Source organism: Phalacrocorax aristotelis, chromosome 9, assembly GCF_949628215.1.
Source record: "Phalacrocorax aristotelis chromosome 9, bGulAri2.1, whole genome shotgun sequence".
Classification (NCBI taxonomy): Eukaryota; Metazoa; Chordata; class Aves; order Suliformes; family Phalacrocoracidae; genus Phalacrocorax; species Phalacrocorax aristotelis.
In genome coordinates this window covers 28191537-28214900 of record NC_134284.1, presented here as the reverse complement: position 1 = coordinate 28214900, position 23364 = coordinate 28191537, and the positions used below count along the sequence as shown (strand labels likewise).

The window sequence follows — 23364 nt, the reverse complement described above, 5'->3', positions numbered from 1 at the left end:
CCACCAGAGCTGGGGGAATGTGCAGCCTTCTCTCATCCCATGTCCATCTCTTTTCTGTGTCCTGGGCAACTGCAAGCACTGCACCACTGGCTTCCTCCACAGTGCAAAAGGGACCAAACACTGACCGCATATCTGGTCCAGTGGTAACCTCCTCCTACAGACATTTACAGAAGCCAAGGTATGGGGGGATGCTTTGGAGGAACAGCTCTCCCTGCTGGGATGGCAAAGCTGAGGCAGGAGCTGGAAATGTCAGCTGTTGTAATGAGAACGTGAAATGGTGGGTAAGACCAAAGGACCATCTCACCTAGGATCCGATCTCCAAGGACAGACAGAGATGGCACCACGTAGCAGATACTTGGTTTAGGGAAGAATGGAGGATTCTGGCAAGTGCAGAGCGATCACTTTGTGGTTCTACTTTCTTAGCAACGCGCTGCCCAGGGATTTCCTGAGCTGAAGGTTACTTCCCCAGCTCTGTATTTGGCAGCCCTTGATGGGCTTTTTCCCATTAGTTTCTCTAATATCTTTTTGAACCAGTGTTTATTTTTGGCCTCTGCAGTGTCCTGTGATGAGTGCCACAGAATAATTATGTGCTGTGTAAAATATGTGCATCTTTTCCACTGTCTCAAAATTTCTGCCTGACCTGTATGTTTGATGTCCTCCATTCCCTGTGGTATGAGAAACAGTGAATAATCATTCAACATGCCTTGTGCCTTTCTCCCCCATTTTCAACATTTTAAGAAAACTAAGCCTATTTAAGTCTTCTTTGTAAAACACCATCAAATTTACTCCAGTAAAACAGCTGTATATTTCAGAGACCAAGTTACAGCCTAGAGTAATTTTTGTTTTAGGATTTACATGAGAGAAGAGTATGAGAAATCCAGGCAGCTGCCAAATGAGTGATGGCTGCAGGTTTGATTTCTATCTCTTTGCTCACTCCAGTGTGTGGTCGCTCCATCGAACCAAGTATTGCGCTTCAGGAGCTGTCAGCTTCCTAAGTGCAGCTGTTTTATGTCTGTTAACATTTGCAAATGCCTGACTGTATTTTCTAAAGCTCCCTGATAAATGCTTGCTTGAGTTTGTTCATCAGCAAAAACAACTTTATGTGCTCTACAAGTGACCCTCATGTTTCGCCTCTGCAATTGAGCCCTCTGCTTTCTGGTGGTAAGGTGTGAGCATTGGGCTTGCCCGAGGCAAAGCGCCCTTGGCATCTGCTAGCCCCTTCTGTGGGATCCAGCGTAAGCAGTAACTGAGATTTTTATTTTGGTGTTGACCCCCCCAAGTTAACTTCAGAAAACATCACCTGGCAAATCTGATGTGTCGTGGTTCAAAAAAGTTTTACAGCTCAATCGAGGTCTGATTTCCTTCCAGATAAGGACAAAACCCTTTGGGAAGCCAGCACTTCTTGGAAGCAAGGTTAAGAGCAATATGCTTTCCTCCTCTATTACCAGACTGAAATATCAATGAAATATTTTCTCTTAGGAGTCCACATATATCCCCACAGGGTCAGGTCAGTGCTCTATAACTCATCTTGCAAAATTGAAATACGATTTTTGATGATCAGAAAAATGGCCTGACACATTTCATATATACTGACAAAAGTTTTTATTCAAGAAGCAGGATCTGTACAAAAATACCTTCCCTGTATGGACAGAGCAAGATTTCAAGATAATTTGGATTACAAATGATTTACAGTGAAGCTGAATTAATGTCTTCTCTGAGAATTCCCCCAGCACCTGCTTCAGGACTGTGTCTGTAACCTCTTAACAGCATAGAAAAATAATTGTCTTGTTGCCCAATGGAAACACAAGCCTGAAATCACATGTGCAGTTTATTCAGGGTCTCGGTCCCTCATCTGCGCCTCTAAACACTACCTGGGAAGTGGCACAGTGCCCAAAATGAGCGGAAACAACCCTGGATTAAGAAGTGATCTGAGCCCTGCAGTTGATCTCAGACTGGATATGGCTAGGAAATTGGATCAGGAAATTACTTTACCTGGAACTGGAGATGAATTGCAGTGTTTTGTGCTGGAAAGAGAATTCATGTTTAGATGGAAAAAATGAAATTGGGATTGAGGGGAAATTCTAGCTTGGAGTCAGTTTAATTTGGATTTTTGTGCTGGGGGAGGGAAATGAGTACAAATTACATTCCTCTCTCTGATGCGTTTTGCTTTCTTGCATCCTAGCTATGCAGTTTTGGGTCCTACAGCTGAAAGGATGCTCTGACACCTTTCCAAAGTGGTGCAGGGCAGGGGGCTGGTCCCTGGTGGTGCAGAGCAGGGTGGATGCTCACCCCTGGGCATTGGGTAAGTGGCAACTGTCCCTGCCATGCATGTACCATTGCTGTGCTAATCCATTCTCAGCTCAGTGTCCAGTTGGAGCTGGGGGTTATTTTCTTTTACCCCCCACTCCATGTTCCAGCCAGGGGACAATGCAGGTGATCCCAGCTGTGGGCAGCCCCTAACTTACACCAAAGCTCGTAAAAAGTTATTCCACTTCTGGTAAGTCATTGCTGCTACTTGCAATATCTTGTTGGGGGTGGGGCAGGGTGGGGGGTGACCAGCTGAGCTAGGAACAAACCCACTCAATCTGCAGGTCCCGGGGTGACTGTACGCCCTGTCCCTTACTGCCACCATCTGAGGCTGGTGGCCAGACTTTTAGAAATTGGGGTCAAAACTTGCTTGGATCCAGCAGCCAGGACGAAGCTGGTTGTGCTTTGTTGTTGTTGTTAGTTTTGTTCCTCTTTTTTTGCTGGAGGGACGTGTGTTGTGTCCACCAATGCGGGTGACATCAGTGTCCCATGTCATTAGGGGGATATCCCACTGAGAGAGGTGGTACTCAGCTCTGCTGGGGAGGCATGGACTGATTTAACCCCCTGGGTGCCAGGGCGTATCAGCAGCCAGATTTTCCCGAAGAAGAAGGATCCCCCACAACAGCTCTTCCTCTGTGCTCCCCCCGCAAGCCCTGAAGCCATCAGTAGGGGCAGCTCGGACTGCTGGAGAGGCAGCAGCCGTGTCTGGAGGAGGCATTGCATTGCATTGCATTGCACTGCGCATCCTCCCTCCCCACCCCCTACTGCTGCAGGCTTCCTCCCTTCATCCCTCCATCCTCCCCCCCTCCCGCCCTGCATCCCTCCCTCCTGCATCCCTCCCTCCTGTATCCTTCCCTCCTCCATCCCTCCCTCCTTCCCCTCCTCTGCCTGTGCAGAGCTGCGGACATGGCGCTCAGCAATTTCCTCTTCGCTCAGTGCATCTGCTACTTCCTGGCCTTCCTCTTCAGCTTCATCGTGGTGGTGCCGCTCTCCGAGAATGGCAACGACTTTCATGGCCGGTGCCTGCTCTTCACCGAGGGCATGTGGCTCAACGCCAACCTGACAGTGGAGAGGCAGCGCTTCACCGTGCAGGAGTGGGGGCCTGAGGCTGCCTGCCGCTTCAGCATCTTCACCGGGCTCCTCTCCCTGCTGCTGGCCACAGTGCAGGCCTGGAGGACCCTCTTCTTCCTCTGCAAAGGGCATGAGGAGTAAGTACCCCTGGGGAGGGCAGGAGGTGCCCATCCCTCCTGCAGGCTGGGGCAAGTGGGAGCAGCCTGGGGAAGAAGCATTGGGCTCTGCACCATCCAGATCATCCTGCTCCCTAGAGGGGTTTGGGGTGAGGCAGTGTATTGCCTGTGTCTGTCTGCACACACACCATGTACACCCCCACCTCTGTCCAGGGCCACCTCTGGAGGATGCTCCCCTGCAGGGTCTTGGGGTAGGGGGCTGGATTCACCTTTATGTGCCCACTGCCCTTTGGCTGGCTCAGCTGCAGCGGACATGGAGGGTGCTGGGACCGTGGGCGATGCTGGAGGCTGGGGCTCGCAGATGCCTCCTGGCCATGGTTCCACCACATGTCCCTGCAAAAGGGAGCCTTCCCAGGATGTACACCGGGTGCCTGAAAAACCGTGAAACAACATGGTTGTGCGTGGGGGGGGCAGAAGGGATCAGTTGGTGGTCCCACTCTATTTTTATCCTGCTATTGTGGTGGACATGGCAACTACTGCGCAGAACAACTATTGCTTGGTTACGACATGAAAGCAATGCTGAGCACTCCCTGCAGCAGCTGCAGGGCTGCACTGGCAGCTGGTTACTATGCTCAGACAAACTAAGGGGCATGAGACCCCAGCAGGAATACTGAGAAGCTTGGTGGTCCAGGCAGCAGCTCTGGAGCACTGTGCTCTGTGCTTGGCTCTCTGGTGGCCTGTCCTGCCACCTTAGGTAGAGCCCCTGGCACAGGTGACCCAGCCTGTGGGTGCTACAGGGCCAGGGCCCTCCAGGCATCCAGCTGCACAGAGATGGGAAGGCAGGAGCAGGCATTGCTGGCGGGCTAGACTAGGAAAGCCATTTTCCCATGGTGTAGAGACCATGCCAAGGGTAAATCACTTGTGTCTAGGTCTATTTGGATTGTAGGTTTCCTGGGTCAGTGGCTGTTACACACATCTGGGCTTGTACAACACCCTGGTGTTGGTAATACTGGGGACTGGCTAGCAGCGTTGTCTCTCTGTCTCCTTCTGACCACTCTCAAACTGCCTAGTACTAAAGCATGCTATAGCAAGTATAGATCAGAAACTTATTTTGATATTAAAACTTGCCTTACAAGATCTAAATATAACCATGGACTTAATACATTTATTTTCAGCTTCCTCAGGTGATCAGATATGTACAGAGGGAGGATTAGTTGAATCCAGATGCTTTTTTTCAGTTTTGCAGTTCAGAACTAGTTAATTTTTGGAAGATACCAGCAGTAGAAGCTTGTAATAATGAAATTTGGATCAGATGTTTGGTCTGCTTCCAAACGTGGCTATTTAGTTCAAAACTGTTGGGCAGGCCTCTGAAAAATGGTCCCCTTAGGATCACTGCTGCTGGGTCAGCTCTGGAGTGAGTTGGCCTGAAGAAGCCTGGGTTAGCACCCTGTGCATCCTAGCAAGGTGGACAGCCTTCATGTGCAACGGCTTCGAGTGATTGCTGTCAGATAGTTAGGACTGCTAAAAACCCTTCTTACCAGGGTCTCAGCACCACTTGCCTCAGGGACAGACTGAGCTCCAGCTGCCTGCAGGAGTAGGAAGAACAAGTGCTGGCTGCCAGCCACGCTCTGGGCCTGGGACTATTCAGCTCAGCTGAAAGGTAGAGGTACAACTCAGATACTTTACTACTAGGATTGCAAAGTGATTTCTACTTTGAGTGTAAGGATTTATCATTACAGGGTATCCACTCAATCTGGAATGTGTAGCTTGAAATTCTGATCTAAGCAAAAAAATAGGTGACATAGGGAGCCCAGTTAGCTCAGTTCTCTGCCGGGATGCCCTGGCCTGAGGAACCTCCAGCACATGGTGATGATTACTTTTTGCCTGGTGCAAATCAAGTGCAACACTCAACCCTGTTTTCTCAGTGGAAGGTCCGATTCTGGACCTTGACACCTCTTCTGTGCTGCAGGGTAGGAAGCAGAGGGAGGACTAGAGGTCCTGGGCTGGTGATGATCCACTGAATACTCCTGCGAACTGTTCCTTTTCTAGACCTGTTACTAATTCTGGTGTCAACTCTGTTTTTATTCAGTGGACAGCTCAAGTCTTTTCTGCCTCTTAGGCCAGCATACCATGCTAAGGTGCACAGAGTGGATATGGCTTTAGAAACATTTGAGATGAAATCTAGGCTAGGTGTGAAGTCAGGATAGGGGCAGTGAACATGTAAAACTGCAGTGTGCTTGTACCATCTCCCTCTGCTCTATGGGTGACCCCGGCACTCTAGGGAAGTGAGTTGATCTAGTCCAGTGAAGCAAAAGGATAAGAGTAGGATTCATCTCAAGTCAGGTGGCTGGGCATCCAGCTCCCACTACAGCCTGTAAGGGCACTTTTCTCTCAGTGTTGGGAGGGGATGACTGTCACTGTGTAGAGAACCTAGAAGGCCTATCTAAAACCATCTCCGCCCAGAAACAAATATCCTAACCCCACTGGTAACTGTTTCCTCATCTCATTTTAAAGAAATCCTCCTAAGATCACATATATCTCACTGTGTATAGCCTGTACAAATTAGGACTGACCAGCCCAAAGTGTTCCCAGCATTCAAGCTCTGACTCAAAATGCCTCTCGGCTTTTCATTAAATGAGCCAGCAGAGAAAAGAAATTACTGGGGTTTTGTTCTCTGGGGTGAGTAGCTTCCTATCCTCAGCATAATGAGAGCGGCACTGGTGGGAAATTCATCATATTCATCCTTACCACCCACCTGAATAGAATGACCTGTCTCTTGAAATTGCCGGATTTTCTCCGATCTAGTGTATATGTCCAGTTTTTAGATAATGAGACTACCTAGGTGCCACCTAGAGCAGTTTCAAGTAGTGAAGGACTTGGTCAGATGAGTGAGAAAAGGTTTAGAAAGTTTTCACTAGCTAGAATTAGAGGGGAGAGTCAAGCAGTGAGGCTGGAAGAGGAGTAGAAAATTCCTTGGCCTTGTGGAACTACTGTAAGAATCCCACCCCCTACCAGAACAAACACAGCATGTGCCTAGGGCTGCCCCTGGTTGGGCAGAGTTAACGGGGCTGAAGTAAATTGACATTCAGCTGGCAGAAATAACATACTAACGCCAAAGCCAGAGAAGTCCCAGGAGAAGCTGGCCTGCTCTGCAAATTGCCCATAAAACTGAGATTCGTGTCCTATGATGCTGCCATCACACCTTGTGTTACATTGCTTAAAATAATTATAGCTATCAGTATGTGTTGTTTTATTTTTAGTTTCCCTCTCCTAGGCAATTTTTGTCCCAATTATCACTTTAGTCATGAAATAATTTTAGCTCCAGTTACTATATAATTTGAGCTAATGACATTTATTTTAACAATGGTGATTTTCATCATTACAGCTAATGAAAGCCATGCTGTGTATGAACAATTGCCACTTAGTATTTATGATTTAAAGGCCCATCTTCTTATGGTGCAAAATCCCATCAAAATCAAAAGCACTTACAAATGAACATAATGTGACCTAAAATCATAATCCATAGTTTTTCAATGTATTAGGTGCTCTTAATTAAAGCAGATGTGTTTTCTATGGAAACTGATATCTTTGTGCCCAGTGTATGCTGCTTAAAGAGGCTGCTGATGTTGTGTTTCAGCTGTTTATGAGTTACATTTTTCTTCCTTTTTATTGCAGCTCTTTCTTTTATGCCTTCCTGAATCTGCTGATCAGCGCCTTTGTGGTGTTTATCACTTTTATTGCTAGCACTATAGTGAGTGTAGGATTTAACATGTGGTGTGATGCAATTACCGAAAAAGGAAGCATGCCAAATAGGTTAGTATTGAAGAATACATTTTTTTCTTTTTTTTTTTTTCATATATGCACGAATGAACAATGGTGTTACAAACTGTAGTTATTACACGCAAGGTGAGCAATGGGGAGAAGGCATCTGTAATGTAGATATCCAGATTTTTTCATCTGGAACAAAAAAAAGCAAATCAAACATTTTTTTTTGCATTTAGTTCCCCACAAAGAAAAGTACAGTTTCCATGGCATTCCATAGTCTCTTTAAGTGTTTAAGAGTCACAATCATATGCAAAAGAAATCCATTAGTTTAAAAATTTTCATTTCCAAAGGAGAGCTAGATTTGGAAATGCTGTAAGAATGGGGGGAGTGTGGTCTTGTGAGCAGGGCAGGGGATTGGGAATTAGGACTCCTGGCTTGCTGTCCTGACTCTGCCACCGACCCACTGTGTGACAGCAGGCAAGTCACTCACCCTGCCTGTGCCACAATGCATCGTCATCCAAAAAGTGGTGTAAAACACCTCATAGCAGTTCTGTGGGTGCCCTGAGAGCCAAAGAATGGAAAGTACTTTGTAAGTGCAAAGTACAGATGATTGATACTTTCTTACAGTGCACAAAATGTATCGCTCCTGAAATGAGCTACTGTATCCCACGATGCTTACGCTCCTTATAAGAAACATGATAAGTTGAGGTAGATTTTTTCCTATGAATAAAAAACAATGAACAGAGAGGTGAAAGTGACATTTTATGTCATATGATATTGAATAAATGTACTACTTAAAACATACATTTATGTTGCACATTGTCATATGTTGTAAAATGCCATAGTAAATGTTCTGTTTAGGGCTGCAACGATTAATTGAATTATTTGAATATTCGGTTAAAAGTTTTATTACAAAAAACACCTAATCGAATATTCGGATAAGAACCCAAGATGACCAACAGCACTGAAAAGGAGAGAGAAGAGGCTGCAGAAATCAACCAAGAGCTAGAAAGACAACCTCAAAATCCTGGGATTTTTTTTCACACCAGTAAAAGTCCAAGTTATTTGTAAAATCTGTAGGCAGCCTCTATTTTACCATCAGAGTACCGTCTCCTTGCTGGAGCAACCGAAACAAAAACACCCACACAAGCCCTTCTTCTGAGGCTTTTCCTGATGAACTCAAAAGGTAATGGAGGCTCGTATGCTTTGTTTCATTGAGGGGTGAAGCAACCAACCTGGGGTGATGCCAGATGCATATATGTGGGAGGCTTGGGGGCAGTGGGAGAGGAGGGTTTTAAGTATACTGTTTTCATAATAACTGTTGCAGTTCCATTTATGGAAAATTGGTGTTATCAGTTACATAATTATTCATTCTTTTTTTTTAAAGAGGGTAATTACATGCCCCTCTCAGCCTAGTTTTAGAGAAGATTGGCAAGCAACCTGGTTATTCCAATAACTTAAATATCTTTTGATAGAACATGCTGTGTTGACTTTTTGAAACACATTTAAGGTGTTACTTCATTTTATGTTTGCCTGTTTGGAATCTCTGAAATAATTTTCTTTTCCCCCCCCCAAATGCCTTCCTTGGATAGCTGTGAAGAGTTACAGGATATAGACCTTGAACTGAACTTAGAAAACTCTGCTTTCTATGACCAGTTTGCTATTGCACAGGTAGGTCGGACTAGGTCATGGTTCTATTCCAGTTCATTTACCATTTGCTCCTTGATCTGGGATTGCTGGAGCTGAACTACCATCCTCTGAAATCAATGGGAACGTTTCCACTGATTTCCACAAGTGCTGAATCAGGATGACAGTGAAGGGCAGATTTGCATTTGAATGTGGACACGTCAAAACCTGACTCTGACACTGATCTTGCTACTCATGATGGAAAATTTATGGTTTCTCCAAAGGATGAGCTCTGCAAATGTTGCAACACATGTTGCAATGTGACCTGGAGTTCCTCATTTCTGTTCAGAATAATGTCTGACCTGCACCAAATGATGGGATTATTAGCTTTGCCTTCCATGAGTTTGTCTGAGATTGCCTGAGCCCATGTAAACACAGTCCACTGAAAATAACTAAGGGTTACTGTCATTTAGATAGGGCTGTTTTCTGATAAATCTTGAAAATTAGACCTCTGAGGCTGTCAGACCTTTCTATTGAATGTGCTGCCTCTAAGTCAACACTCAAAGTCAGTGAACACTGGGACTTGAGCACTTGTGCATGTGAGCACGTATTAGGTCTGCAAGGAGGATAGCCCCATCCATGCAGGGTTGCGCCCATACACGTGCTTATATTGTCCCACGTGGGAAGAGGCATTAGCTTGCCGGGGCACTCCTTGGAGGTAACTGTGCCTCTTGGACACGAGATAGTTTTGTGTCTTCGTTGCCAGCGCTGGCATCTAGACACCCATCTCAGACATACCCGCATGTAGGATAGAAATATGTCATAAAAGTGACCCCTTTATAGCATGCTAGCGCAAGGTCCAGGCTGTATTTTGTAGAAGAATTTGTCATTACCTCCTAATCTGCCGGTTACTGAGCGGGTAGCAGAAGTAAACCTGTTATTTGTCTATAGCTTTGAGTTCATGGGATCTCAGGATGGACAGTTTGTAATCCATATGCCAGAGAAGGCATTTCTCAGACAGGAAGCTATGCCTGAAAGACAAGGTCCGTGCACAACTTCAGTTGAAGGAGAATTAACATATCACAGAGTAGAAAGATCAGCTCAAGCCATCGGTTCCGGCTCCCCACACTGATCCACATCCCTTTAGATGTTCCTGGGTAGAACTAGCCTGCAAGGTGCAGCCTCCAAGCTCCGCAAATGTCCATGTATGAGGAGACTGGGAGCATAACAGCTCCAGGGAAACACTGCTTGGCTTCAAAAGCTGAACCTAGTAGTGTCAAAGTGAATCCTGATTGTGACTGTTTGAAAAAAGGACCAAGCAGGGAACAAAATCCTGCATCATTGTCTTCTGATATCCAGGGTGTGGCAAGCAGAGGTGGATGAAGGCATGAGAATGGGCCTGTCTATGGAGGGCAAATAAGTTTCTTTGAAACAGTAGAAAGAAAAACCCAAAAATAGACTAGACTTACTGGCTAAAGCAAACATTTCCTTGTAAGTGCAATAATTTCCTACAGTAGGCTTTACTTAGAAACAGTGGTCTGAATGAAATATCGGGATTGCTGACAATTAAAAATTACAAATCAGGCTCTGGATAAAAACTAAAAGGGAAGAACAGGAAGCTTAATTAAAGCTTTGGATATTTCCACATATAAGTGTGCATGTACAAACACACAGACGCATTCACACAGACCCCATCTCTGTCCACTTTCCTCCATTCAGATGCTTCCAATACATCGGAGTGACTCTGGGAGTTTCACTGAACTTGACTAAATCCATGTAGATTCTTTTGTATCAAATATGCTGAAAAGACCACAGCAGTAGCAGATTCCTTAATGCCTTCAAGAAAATATGTCATTAATGAAGTGGTGCTTAAAAAATGAATGCAAATCTTCCGATTCTTTAGATATGGTCATATAAAGCAAAATTAATATCTCTTATTTCCAAGGTTTATAGAGTAACTCAAAAATATTCTTTGCTGGTAACTGAGATAATTGTAAGTACAGGCAGAAATACTTAAGAGAATTTCAAAGTGCCTAAGATATATAGGAACATAAACTCCCTTTAAAAAAAGTAGTAGTCCTTGCTTATCTAAATTGGCTGTTAATGTAAACAGCTGTATTGCTGTCTTGAAGTGTTTAAATTGTTGCATTTTTTAAATTAAAAATGCAGTATGTCAAAACGAAAACACAGGAATTCCATTAATATTTCTGTGCCAAAGGCATCGTAGAATGAAAATGGAATTTCTGCCAGAAAGCCTTACTACAAGTGACCCTCCTCTGAGGCAGGGAGGCCAACATTCAGGTACCTGTACCAATGAAAGTGTAATTATTTCCATGAAGTTAAGCAAGAGAGACTGACAAGTTAGTGATGGAACCTATTGCAGGTCGGAGGTTTTAAGCCCACGTGTCTCATGCCAGGTATAAATGAGCCACCAAGAAATGGATGGATCGGAAGTGGGGTTTTCTTGTTGTCTGAGTTCATGCTAATGTGAACCTCAGAGTGTAACAGTTCAATTAGTAAGATTTTCTCAACAATTTTTGAATATTTTGAGTATAAATATCTTAAAATGTATACTTCTCCAGGGGTAGTGCGAGGCCCAAAGGAGTTGGGAAGAAAGTTTTGGAAAATGTCTTAAAACATCTTGCAGTTCTAAAGTAACAAAAGTGACATAATTCCAACAGTTTTGGGCCACCCAGAATGTCAGATATGGGAAGTTCAGTGGATGCACCTGGATTATACATATATCTTTTTTCATTATTGTACTTAATGCATTTTTGCTTCAGTTTTTCTGGTACCTAAAGAGTTTTTCCTTTTAAGTTAGGAATAACTTGACAGAGTTGAGAACCATTGGGGCCAGGACCTCACTGGGTGTGACTTGGTGTGACTCCATGGGTTTTGGTCCAGCTGAGAGAGTTGACTTTGTTTTTACAATACATTACTGACCTCTTTATCATTTCTTTTCTTCTCTAGTTTGGTCTCTGGGCTGCCTGGCTGACTTGGCTGGGAATTACCATTCTGGCCTTCCTGAAGGTTTATCACAACTACAGACAGGAGGACCTGCTAGATAGTCTGATCCATGAGAAGGAGCTGTTGCTAGGAAGATCCTCTTCACGAACCTCTTTGCAAGATGAGAAGAGTGGCATGATCTAAAGTGTAAGCAAATTTCCAGAGCAAGATCTAGATTTTATTCTTCAGTAGTGTGAGTTGAAGTCAGGGTATTGAGTGTGCAGGATCTTTTCTTCCTTAAAAGGAGATGTACTTCTGAATCATCCACTTCCTCCCTAAGAAATTGTTGGCAGAAGTATTTATATTAGGATACAGAGAACGAACGGCCCCATGTGCCATTCGTTGCCAAAGCAAACTTTCTGTGCTGTGCAGCTACAATCTAACCTGCTCTTGCCAGCAGAGCTCCTATGTGATAACACTGGTTTTCAGGGAAGGGGCCATTTTTGAGGACTGTGCTAGCGAGACCAGGCTATTTCTTCAAACTATTTTGCAACAACAGTTGTAACTGGAGCTGTGTGCAGTCCCTCTTCTCTCCCTCTCCTCCATTTTGCCAGTAAAGCTGCCCCTATTGTCTCTTTATTCTGGGTAATTTCAGCTCTGGTCCTGGTACAGGTTCTCGCTGTCTCTGCTTTGCTATGTGTGGACATAGTGCTGACAACCCTGTTGCTCCTGCTCTGATTTGGAGTTCATTTAGAACATAGGGACCTGTGTTCCAGAGTTGATATTTAATATTGGACAGTTTTGATGAATTTCATTAAACCACTATATTATTACAGTATCTGTCATCATTTGGAATGATGGTGGAGATTTTTTGTGGTTTTGTTTCTTCTTAGATTTCGGCATGACCAACATTTGTTATGACTCCTGAAGTGTAGTGTAGCTAGCAATTGCTGAAGCTTGCGTATTAAGATATTAGGCTGAATAGATAGTAATAATGCTTGTGTTTTTATAAATGTAACTTGGTCCATAACATTGTATACTATTCAGTTTTGAGTGCTAGAATTTACTTGTGATATTTATTTGCAAAACTACTGTAAACATTTGTATTGTAGGTAGCTCTATATATCTATAAACGTCGCAAGGAGTTCGAACAGCTGAGTTATTTTATAGGTAGTTCAGTGTTGAATGGGTCCTTTCTCCCAACTCATGGGCAGGAGTTCCAGGGCTGACGAATTTTGCTGTGAAAAGGGAGAGTAACAGTTATTTTCACAAAGCTCACTAGTGACTCTGTTGTTGCATTCAGTTTTGCTTGGCCAGTGCTTCAACAGATAAGGTGGATGTTTGAGGTAAGAAGTAGATGTGATAATTAAGGAGAGTCACTCTGATGAGTGTGGGCTTTTCATGGCAGAGAAAATAAGTTGTACTACAGTTAGGCAGATATCCCTAAGTACACATTGCACAGAAGACCCTAATTCAGCAGAAAACTTAGGTAAGCAGTTAAGTTCAGGTTGAAGAAGGATTTTTGTGAGTACACAGACACTGCCTGTGGCAGCTGTTTTTGAGTTGAGACTCAAATTATTGCAACACAAGTGCAAACCATGTGTATCTATATTGCCTGTTAAATAAGAAGGTTGGGGAGAGAAGACAACTTATTTCTACCCCATCAGAGCTTAAGCCTGGGGCTAGCACAACCATATAGATTTACTCTTGTCTTCTGGGGACTATCTGGTGCTTGAAGTTAAGTACCTGCTTCAGCGTTTGGTTGAAACAGAATTTGAAGTCATAACAAATCCCTGAATTTGTAAGCATTTAGGGCATAAAATCTAACATTATATTTAACAGCCAAACTGTTCTCATAGGTTTAGGGAAAGAAACCTCTATGGGCTGTAAGCAGTGAGCTGGTCCTGTGAACATTGCTTATAGCCCTTAGCTGGCAACAGCTGTCTGTAAAGAGATCTTGCATTTCAGCATGATTTCTGTCCACAAGGGAATGCAATTCGTTTGAAAGCTTACAGCAGAGGCTTTTTTGTAGTTGTGAACTGATATCAGAGGAGGATTTCCGGAAAAGAGAATCAGAGATCAAGTCAGTTAATATCAATTTAAAATTCAGAGATCAGGACTGTTGGAGTATCTTTTTTTATCCATTTGGTCTAATAAGAGATACATTCTTGCAGGTACGTAAGCTCTTTGCCAGGGCATGACATTCCCCTTCAAACCCTGAAGAAGAGCTTGAGCCCTGAAAGTTAGCCTATTTCCTATGTCTCCCCAGTTGTTTCTCCAACTGTAAAAGACACTACTTCTTCCAGCCTCACTGGATTCAGCAGTGATGCCTCTTACCCCAAATTACTTCAGTGCATGCCTTAATCCTCACGTAGAATCATGCTGCTGCTTTGTATAATATATTTTATGTATGTGCCAAATCAGGCTTAGGCTGAAGTAATGTATGGGTTGGGACCACTGTTCCACATCTTGCCTGGGAATTTGAAGAACCAGGTGGCAGAAGATAGCAAGTGTCTCCTCCTCGTCCTTGCTCTGAGATACCAGGGCTCAAGCCTTGTCTCTGGTTCTGAGGAGGAGGAAGATGTTGCTCACCAGTGAGGTTATCGGAAGCTCATGTTCTCTTCTACCTCTCTTTTCACCTGTCTTGGGTATTTTCCTCCTTTCCCCTTCCATAAGAAGCAGTAAACACTGATCCTGGCGTTTCTACTCTCTCTGATTTTTTTTTAGCATTTTCAGTAGCACTGACACTGACACATTTCCCTGACACTAAGATTCATTGTTCTACAGCTCAACAGACAAAAAATGGGATCTTTAAAGTACCTGGGGCAGCCAGGATCCCACCTTGAAGTAAAAGTTGATAGGAATGAAATACCTCACTTCAACCTTTGGAAAGTCCAGCCCAACACAAGTATATGTACAGCTTCACCTGTTAACTTTGGCATCAAAGCTTAGCCTCTCTTATTCATTTACCTGGGTGAATTATTCTAACCCCAGTTACAGTTCAGTGCCCATGAATGCAAGCATCTTGGCTGTTGGAGTTGGCATGTAAAGTAAAAAGAGGCTGAAGCTCTTCCTTGAGTCCCACATGCATCCCAGTCTCTTTTACCCAGCTTCCCTCACTTGACCAGGTGGGGTCTGGCATGCAGCTTACAGGCATCAGAGATGCTTAAAAGCAAAGTTAGTTTTGAAGAAAGACACTGGGCAGGTGAGAAGGCAGAGGGGGTAGTGAGAAGCTCTCCAGCAGACTTGAGGGGAGGAACAGTATCATGCCAGGCCCAGATATTGGACCCACTTGGGCTTTTGTGTTTGCATTTATCTTTCTGCAACCTCTTCTCCTAAAGCTTGGACACTCAGGCCAACGTGGCGATGCCAAGCTGAAAATGTGTTATAATAGCAGTATTATTGGTACGCTCATATATACGTACCTACCTATACTCTCGCTCACATACGTCTCTTTTGCACATTTCTGACCTCTGCTTTTAGTCATCCATTGCCAACCAGTGCAGAGTGCAGCTGCAGTAGGAGTTTCTCTGAGTCAGATATTGCATTTCTGTGATATTTCGATGCCTTTTTTTATTTGCCATCTCAAAAAGTAGGCCTCTGTGAACATGCTAGCAAGAGGTGTATTCAAAGAACTAGAACCTTGTGTGGTATTTATACTTTATTTATTGTCATATGGTAGAAAGCAAAAATGCTTTGTGGTTTTTTCCCATGCTGCCCCTCTTGCTCCTGGCCATTGCTAAGCTGTGAACCATTCTGGTGGAGATCGTGGGATGCAGTTATTTAGTCACTGTGTTCCCTGTGATGCTAAAACCACAGTCAAAAGGCCTTTGTTTTGGCCTGTGAAAATTGCTAGTAATGCAGGGAGAGCCTTACTTGGTCAAATGCAACTGGATGCTGCTTTCTGAGGCACCAGGATGTTACCACACGTTTATTCTGTTAAATCGAATATATTCCTAGCTACTATCTGTGGTTAATTTTTGACAATTCCCTGCCAGCAGTCCACATTGGGTTAGAAAAATCTGAGCTAACGTGTCATCTGAGCTTTTAAATCAGTGCTGTTCATTATTATTTTTATAATGGATAAACAATTGAAGCCATTTTTTTGAATAGAATTTCATCATGAAGGCACAAATGCTTATAACTTCTTATGCCTCTAATTTATGAGGCGTCTTTCAGCTGTGAACATTCAATAGGAATCACAAAAATAAGCACATGATGATTTACTTTAAAAACTGAAGGACACATGCGAGCTCTGGCAGTGTTTATATGGTCCCTTAGAAAACTGGTTGTTACAATAACCAGTGGTGGATGCTTGAGCACGCAGACCTTGCCGTGAAATCATTCAGTGTCAGGGAGGTGGTGTATGTCTGTACAATGCACACAGATGTATGCCAGAAAGAATTCCACTGCTCTTCTGTGATACGGATATAGGCTCTTCTCTTAACAGTCAGCTTAGGTCAGAGTAGTTGTTAGGTTGCCTTAACTTTCTACATTGCCTTTTTCTTAGTATTAATATCTGTGCAATGATACATAGGCTGTGATACTCAGAGGTGGACGTGATGTGAGCAGAGTAGGAAAGCACTGGCCGGTGCACAACCTCCAAAAGTCTGAAATGGGTTCCTAATGGCGGTTTGCAGATGTTTTAACTCCTCCTGTATCTCTGGGTAATGTCCTGATGTTAGTTTTATTAGTTCCATTAGGAACAGAGAGTCACACTTCCCTTAAAGGCCTTACCTCATCGACACAGTAAAACCGTTGATTTAATCTATGTAATATTCAGGTTAGAAGCAGAGCTTCAAGGAAAAGGAGCACACACTTTACAGTTATGTTGCATGAGCAAGGGGTACTTTTCCCCTGATTCAGGAATTCTGCACCATGAAATCCTAAATGACCAGTGACCCTGACATGAACATGATCCTGTTATTAATTAGTTTAAAATACAGACTTGCAGGTGACAAACAGAACACATTTTGATAGGAGTATCAATCGGTTGCCAGACCATACTCTTCTGCAACACAGTACAATATTCTGGCTGAAAACAGCCAGCATGTCTTTTGGCAGAGTCATTTATTTAGTGTTAGAAAAGATAAGGTGACAAAGGGGAAGAAGGTGTATTTAGAATACAGTTATTTAGTAGCAGGAGTTTAGATGGGAGAATTAATCTGAAAATTTATTTATTGTCTGAATTGTTGAAGAAACTCAAGCAGATTTTTGGTGTAGCAAGTTAGTGTGTAGTTCATGAGGGACAGAAGGGGTAAGTTGATTTATTGTGTCTGAGGATCTAACCAATCTAACCCTCTGTATTTAAAGTAAGCTGAAAACTCACTTTTAGAAAACATCCTGTATTTTCTTCTAAATCCCCAGTATAAATAGCAGGTTAGAATGCCCTAGGCTGTGTTATTCCCTGAAATGTAGGGCTTAACTGGACAAAGTGATTCCTGGTTTGAGAGCTTTGGGGTTTCTTGGTGCAAGGGTTGTCGTATGTGAAACGCATGACTAGTTGAGGGAGGACACCTAGGATTTCCCTGGACACCTGAAGGCTCTCATCGGTGAGATATGAAGCCATGCTTCACCTTCATTTGTCCTCCAGAATCATTTCGTCTTTGTTGCATATTGGTCCAATCTCAATTGTTTGCACCTCATGCAACTTTGTCCTTAGGGTGATGGTTGGAGACCATCTCCTGAGGGGAGATGTGCATAGGAGTCTCTTCAGGCTGAGCTGGGTGCAGAACATGGGGTCCACTTGCTAGGGAATTGTGAGCCATAGGCCATTGTACAGGCTTTATGCTGGAAACAGGGTTTCTGCACAACCTCTAATCATACATCAATCTACATGATGGGTCTCAGAAAGTGCAATATCAAATGTGCACGTTCAGAATGGATGCCAGCTGCAAACTGTTCAGTGCAATAAAGTACATACAAACCCGGTGTTGGGTGAATGTGGCTTTTATCTCCCTCAAATAAATTGCATGTAAAATCACTTTCACTATTTAAATGATAAATTTAACAGTCAGTCCAGACAGCCATTCATACTGGTAAGACTTACAGTACTTTGTGACAAACCAATCTGGATTTTGACAGAACTTTTGTCTTTTCTTCTAAATTGAAGAAGGGTGTGAACATCCTTGAGCTTTTGGGAATCTTGTCTGTGTCCCGATCCTAAATTTGTGCCTCAGACTATTTCCTTTGCTGATGGAAATAGCCCATTTTTTTCTCATTGTAATGTTTGCTTTGGAGACCATGAATATCCTTTCCTTATGCTTCAGCAATCTGGGAAGATAGGCAGGTTTTGCCTGGCTAGTTTCCACACCTGCAGGCAGTAAGAAAACACTCATATAGGTTTGTGAGCACTGAAATTGTTTTAGAATTATTTCTGTTCATGGTCCTAATGCCTTGAAGTGCATGTTTCTATTTCTGTCCTCCACAAGGAAGAGGAAACTTAACCTAAGCTGTATTTTAATACATACAAATGCACATATAAGAGACTTGATTCTTTTTTTAAGTGACAAAATTCTGCCCAATAATTTATGAATCTAACAACTGCATAGAAGACAGGACTTTGATGTGCTCCTGACGTAGAAAGGAAAAACACAACTTCACTCTCTCAGAAAACTTAACATTTGTTTCTGAGATGTTAGACAGCAATTTACTTCAGATATATAGTGAGTACTGCTTATTTCAGTGCAGGCATGTAATTGATAGCATCTTTCCACTCTGTTGCTGGGAAAAATATTTACATAGCAATGCTTTCTCTTTAGTTTCTTTTGTCTATGCCAAAGAGTGTAATTGAACTGCTATTGCAAACATAGATTAATGAATGTATTCACCTGAGTGCTTAAACTTTTCTACCTCTCATAGCTGCTGTAACTGCTTGAACTGTTATCGCACAGGATAGTCTAAAGAACTGAATCCATATAAGAGTCTAAATTCTATTTTCATAGATAGCTAAAAGATTTAGGATTTAACTCTTATTAGCGTCCTGTCAGATTCTCATTCCTAAAAAATGGGCATAGACACCCAAGAAGGGCTCTGTGTGTGAACAGCCCTTTTGATTGTTCAAACACTGCTTTGTCATCCCCCCCAAACCAAAAAGCCAGCAACTGTGATTTCTTAGACATGGAAGGTTATATGTTACCTGAAAATCTGCATTTCACAAGGGTAGCAGAAAACAATGACCTACTTGTTAAAATGACTGTAACAGTCCTTCCCCAGCCCTCCCTGCTGGCAGGTAGCTGCAAGGCAAAGGTTTAATCTCCCTCTCTGCCTTGGGAGACACAAGCCTCCATCTCCATGGCAAATGCTTCCACCTTGGTGTTATCCTGGATCCCCCTCAAATCCTCCTGCTGGAGCTTTTCTACATGGTTTGAAATTCCTAAATAAAAATATTTTAGCCTGGTGGTTGTAGTGTTTGTCAAGGAGACAAAGTACTTGGCAGGAAGAGCTGCTCACTGAAACAGCTTGAATTATTTGTATATGGTGGAAACCCAATTTGAGAAGTTTTTGTTTCCCCTTTCCACCTGACTATGATGTAAAGTGAGGGTTGAGACAACCTGCAGGGAGATGGGAATGAATAGTCATCATTGCTGTTGACCTCTTGGGTGATTTCTCACACAAGTGAGTAAAAAGTTGTGACAAAACTGCTCTTTATCTGCTTCTTATTTTCCTCTTATTCCCTCCCAGATTTGGGCAAATTTGACTCCAGCTTGTATACAGATTCTGAAGAGTATTTATGCATGTGAGAAAAATTGCAGCTCCTATGGAAAACTACCTTCTGTCAAAAAATAAGAGAGAGTGTGGCAGATTTTCCCTTTTCTTACTTGGGCTCCAAGGGGTATGGCGTCAAACCCTTCCCTTTACATAAGCCAGGCCTGATTCGGGTGACATGTCGCTCTAGGAGGTTCCCAAGGCTGGTGCCAACAGACCCTCAAGGAACCTGGTGACGAGTGCTATGTTAAACCATAGATTTTAATGTGGGGAAATGTTTGAAAAATCATCTGTCATGGTATGCCATATAACACAGTCCAGAGCTTTCCCCCACTCACTCCTGCAGCATAGGGAATTATTGTTCCCTGTTAACGCTCTGAAGTCCAGCAGTTTGTGGCTGAAATGGAGCGCATCTTCCTGCAACACACTGGATGTTGATTTAATCAGTTAACCCTTTCCACTTTCTAGGCTGCTGCAACAGTTTTAATGGTCATTGTTAAAAGAGTGTTCAACATTTAACTTCAAAAGGTGCTAACAGCCTCCTTTTGAAACCACAGTCTTCCAGAGTTGCAAGCAGTTCTTTTGCTAAATGATGCTGAGAAGCTCCGTGATGGAGAGCATGCTTCCAGGGGAGGACCGCCACACTGGGGTCTGCAGCCGGTGCAGACTGATGGTATCAGAGCAATTCTGGTCAAATACTTTCTGAATTAAACTATTGCTATTTTTCAGCCCAAGCTATGCAATTGAGAAATCAATATATTGTGATCTGAAGTACATTCCTAAGAGGTTTTTGAAGGTTTATAAACAAAACAAAGCAACTACAAAAAACTAGTTCCACTGACATCTCCTTCCCCTGGACCCTTTAATCTCCAAAAACATTCCTGACAACTTCACGGAGGGTTTTATTGCCATCAAGATGATTGGGCCTTATTTCTCATGTCTCTTCCTACTAGAGACAAGGACTGCTGAGGGGGACAGGAGAATGCCGTAAATCAAAATAGAAATAGGTAGTGGGGAGAAAGGTTAGTGCATTTGCTAGGAGGGATTTTGGCTTTCAGGCTGTGATGTGAGTGATCCAGCATGGCAGTGCCTGCACTGGCAGCTGACACTGATTTCAGCCTTTGCTTGGCCCGCTCAGCCCCAGCCTTCTCCCATGGCTTCACAACTGCAGAGCATATCCTTGAAGTATGTGTTTGCTTAAACTCAGCTTCTGGAGAGAGCCACCTGTGTCAGCTGTGCAGGTATCTAGTGTAAAGGTGCTGGCATTGCCACCAAGTTTGCAGGGTCTGCTTTGGAAACCTCTTCTTTCCATGCTGGCATATCCAGATACTCCATAGCTGGCCCTTTGCCCTGTGCAGCTTGTGGCTTGTGCCGGGAAAGAAATACTGTTCCCAAATCTCTGTAGACTTGCCATTTCTGAAGGGAGCTCATTAACACCCATAGTTTTAAAAGGTTTGGGGATTTTTTGCAGTACCACCTGCAAAGATCTGAAGCAGATCTTTCTTGCTTGTAGGTCAGTGCAGAGCCTGAAAGCATTTCAGCCTCTGCAAAATGTATGTCCAGTGACTTACACATTTGTCTCTTACAGCCACATGGGAAAAGCTTTATCAGTCCAGATTAACTATTGTGTTATGCTGCTAAAGAGGTCCTTGCATAACGGGTATTTGGGGACAAAACTGAATACTTTTCCGTAATTTGTTTAACCACTGAAAGCAGTAGAGGGACAAATCCTTCACTGCTGTATGTAGCTTAGCTTTGTGAGCCACACTGGAGCCATGCCAGTCCACACAAGCTGAGGGTAGAGACTGGTCTGTTTTTAATATTATGTCTCTTGATTTGTATGGTCTTTTGCAATGTAATAACTGCTGATTTGGAGCTTTAATTGCGTGCATTTGACAGAAACAGAATTTGAGTGAGGTTTATTATTGTTTTGATACAGTCTCTGAAGGGAAGCTTTTTACTAGCATTTTAATATAGTCCTTTGTAAACACCTAGCAAATAACAATGCTGAGTCCAATCCTTCTGCTAATGGAGTCACTGACAAAGTTTCCTTTGGCTTTAGTGGGACCTGGAATGGGTTCAGTATAAGTGATACACTCTAGTGTTACTGATAATGAGTTAACGTGTTTTATATATTGATGCTTTTTGCTGGACAGTGCATTAGCTTTTTATGATCTGGTGATATATACAAATAAATTATTTGAAAAGTCAATATTTCTGTGCCTGTTTTTTGAAGGTGAATTTAAATTGTTACAATGTAAGATAAAACATTGTTCTCAGAGTCAGTGGTAGCGTCTTAATTTGTGTACTCATTCCCCAGCATCTGCATGCCACAGCTTGTATAGTCAAGGATATAGCCAACCATCCTAAGCTGCCTGATGTTTTTTGGTACCATCTTCCAGCAGTGAATCCTAATGCCATAGGAGGCAAGGAGAAGATGCTCCCACGTCAGCATGCAGCTGAAAGGCAGCTTGTTACCAAATGTAAAGTGGGACCACTGGCTGCAGGAGCAGGTTCATTTTCCAAATGCCAGCTGGTTAATTTTCTTCATGTAGCATCACCTGTTCTCTTCAGGGGAGGGCCTGAATGTTCTCAACAGCTATCCTGGAGCAAGGAATTAATAAGAAAGAAGTCCACACTATTATCTTAGGGGTTCCTGAGTTATTCCTTGAGGGAAGCTGGTCTCATGCTGCCAGCCCTCCTGCTTGCTTTGAAGTGCTGAAAGACAGAACTGGCAATTAAAATTGCTGCTATGGATTTCTCCTGCTGCATTAAATTGTTTCCAGAATAGCAGGATTGGAGAGATGAAGTGGGACTAGAAGGAGCCTTTGGGGCTGCCTTTTACCAGTGCTAATGCTGACTGCATTAAGAAGTTAGTGTAAAAAAATTTAGTGTCATCTCACTGTGTCCTTTTCTATCTCCTCTCATTGTATGGTATGGACATGCCTGCTAGTGCTATTGATGTGGTGAGCCTGCCTGAAGAGGGTGCCGGCAGCTGCCCTCCATTCCTGCTGCAGGAATGTACTGAACACTGCCAAAACAACACTTATCCTGAGATGTTGTGGTCTGCTGATTTCTGTTGTGCATTAATTTAATACCCATTGCAAAAGGGATATTAGGCAGCACTTCTACCCTTAGGCCCTGTGTCTAGCCCATTTTCATGCACAGACCTCATTCTACTCTCTTCTGGGTCTTTGAGTCTTGCCACCCCAGACGCTGCTCCTGGGCAGCCCACCTACTTGCTGTCTACTTTAAAGATTGCTGCAAGAGTCCTGTCCTCCACCACTCCTCTTCCAGCCTTTTAAAGCAAAAGCATGACCATTTCCAAGCTGGATTAAATAATTGCTGAGAGCTGGTTAGCTTCAGGACTCTTGACTTCTAAAGCGATTCTCCACACTGGCATCAGTGTGAATTCAGGTGAGCATCTTGTATTTATTTGTATATTTGTAACAAATTATGTACTCTTTTTTTTTTTTTTACCTCTTTATGGGCAATTCTCTGGAGTTGTACTGAAGGGAATTGTTGTCCAGTATGACCTGCAAGGGAAATACTACCCAAAATTTTGCTGTGCTTTAGAGCTCTTCCTAACTCATGGACTCGCAAAAATGTCACACCTAGAAAAACAACATTGAATAAGAATAAGGAGAAATCCTGTCCAGCTCACAGTGGTGAGGATAGGTCTGTGATGGGTGAAGAACAGAAAGAAGGGGCAGAGTGGGAAAAGGCTGGGGGGGTGTGTGTGTTTGTGTGTATAAGCAAGATGGATGAATGGGAGAAGAGCTTCAGTGTAAGAAAGAAATAAACCAAGTCCACAGTGAAGCTGTGC

The 23364-nt window shown here is 43.3% G+C and overlaps 1 protein-coding gene across 2 annotated transcripts; it reads left to right on the top strand.

Annotated features, from left to right (window-relative positions):
- The first annotated feature begins 3122 nt into the window (after positions 1 to 3122).
- TMEM179 (transmembrane protein 179) lies at positions 3123 to 20360 on the top strand. Of its 2 annotated transcripts, XM_075104052.1 has the most exons (5): positions 3164 to 3515; positions 7170 to 7307; positions 8852 to 8930; positions 11856 to 12038; positions 19515 to 20360. In XM_075104052.1, the coding sequence occupies exons 1-4, from the start codon at positions 3214 to 3216 to the stop codon at positions 12033 to 12035; spliced, it is 699 nt and encodes a 232-aa protein (XP_074960153.1). In that variant the 5' UTR covers positions 3164 to 3213; the 3' UTR covers positions 12036 to 12038; positions 19515 to 20360. The 2 variants fall into 2 exon arrangements, with proteins under 2 accessions (XP_074960154.1, XP_074960153.1); XM_075104053.1 differs by lacking the exon at positions 19515 to 20360 and having other exon boundaries at positions 3123 to 3515; positions 11856 to 12090.
- The last annotated feature ends 3004 nt before the right edge of the window (positions 20361 to 23364 follow it).

What these genes read in the sequence shown, in the direction of transcription:
- TMEM179 (XM_075104052.1), top strand. Translation starts at nt 3,214, where the DNA reads ATGGCGCTCAGCAATTTCCTCTTCGCTCAGTGCATCTGCTACTTCCTG. An exon ending in CTCTGCAAAGGGCATGAGGA is followed by an intron (nt 3,516 to 7,169) that starts GTAAGTACCCCT and finishes TTTTTATTGCAG; the next exon opens with CTCTTTCTTTTATGCCTTCC. An exon ending in AAAGGAAGCATGCCAAATAG is followed by an intron (nt 7,308 to 8,851) that starts GTTAGTATTGAA and finishes TTCCTTGGATAG; the next exon opens with CTGTGAAGAGTTACAGGATA.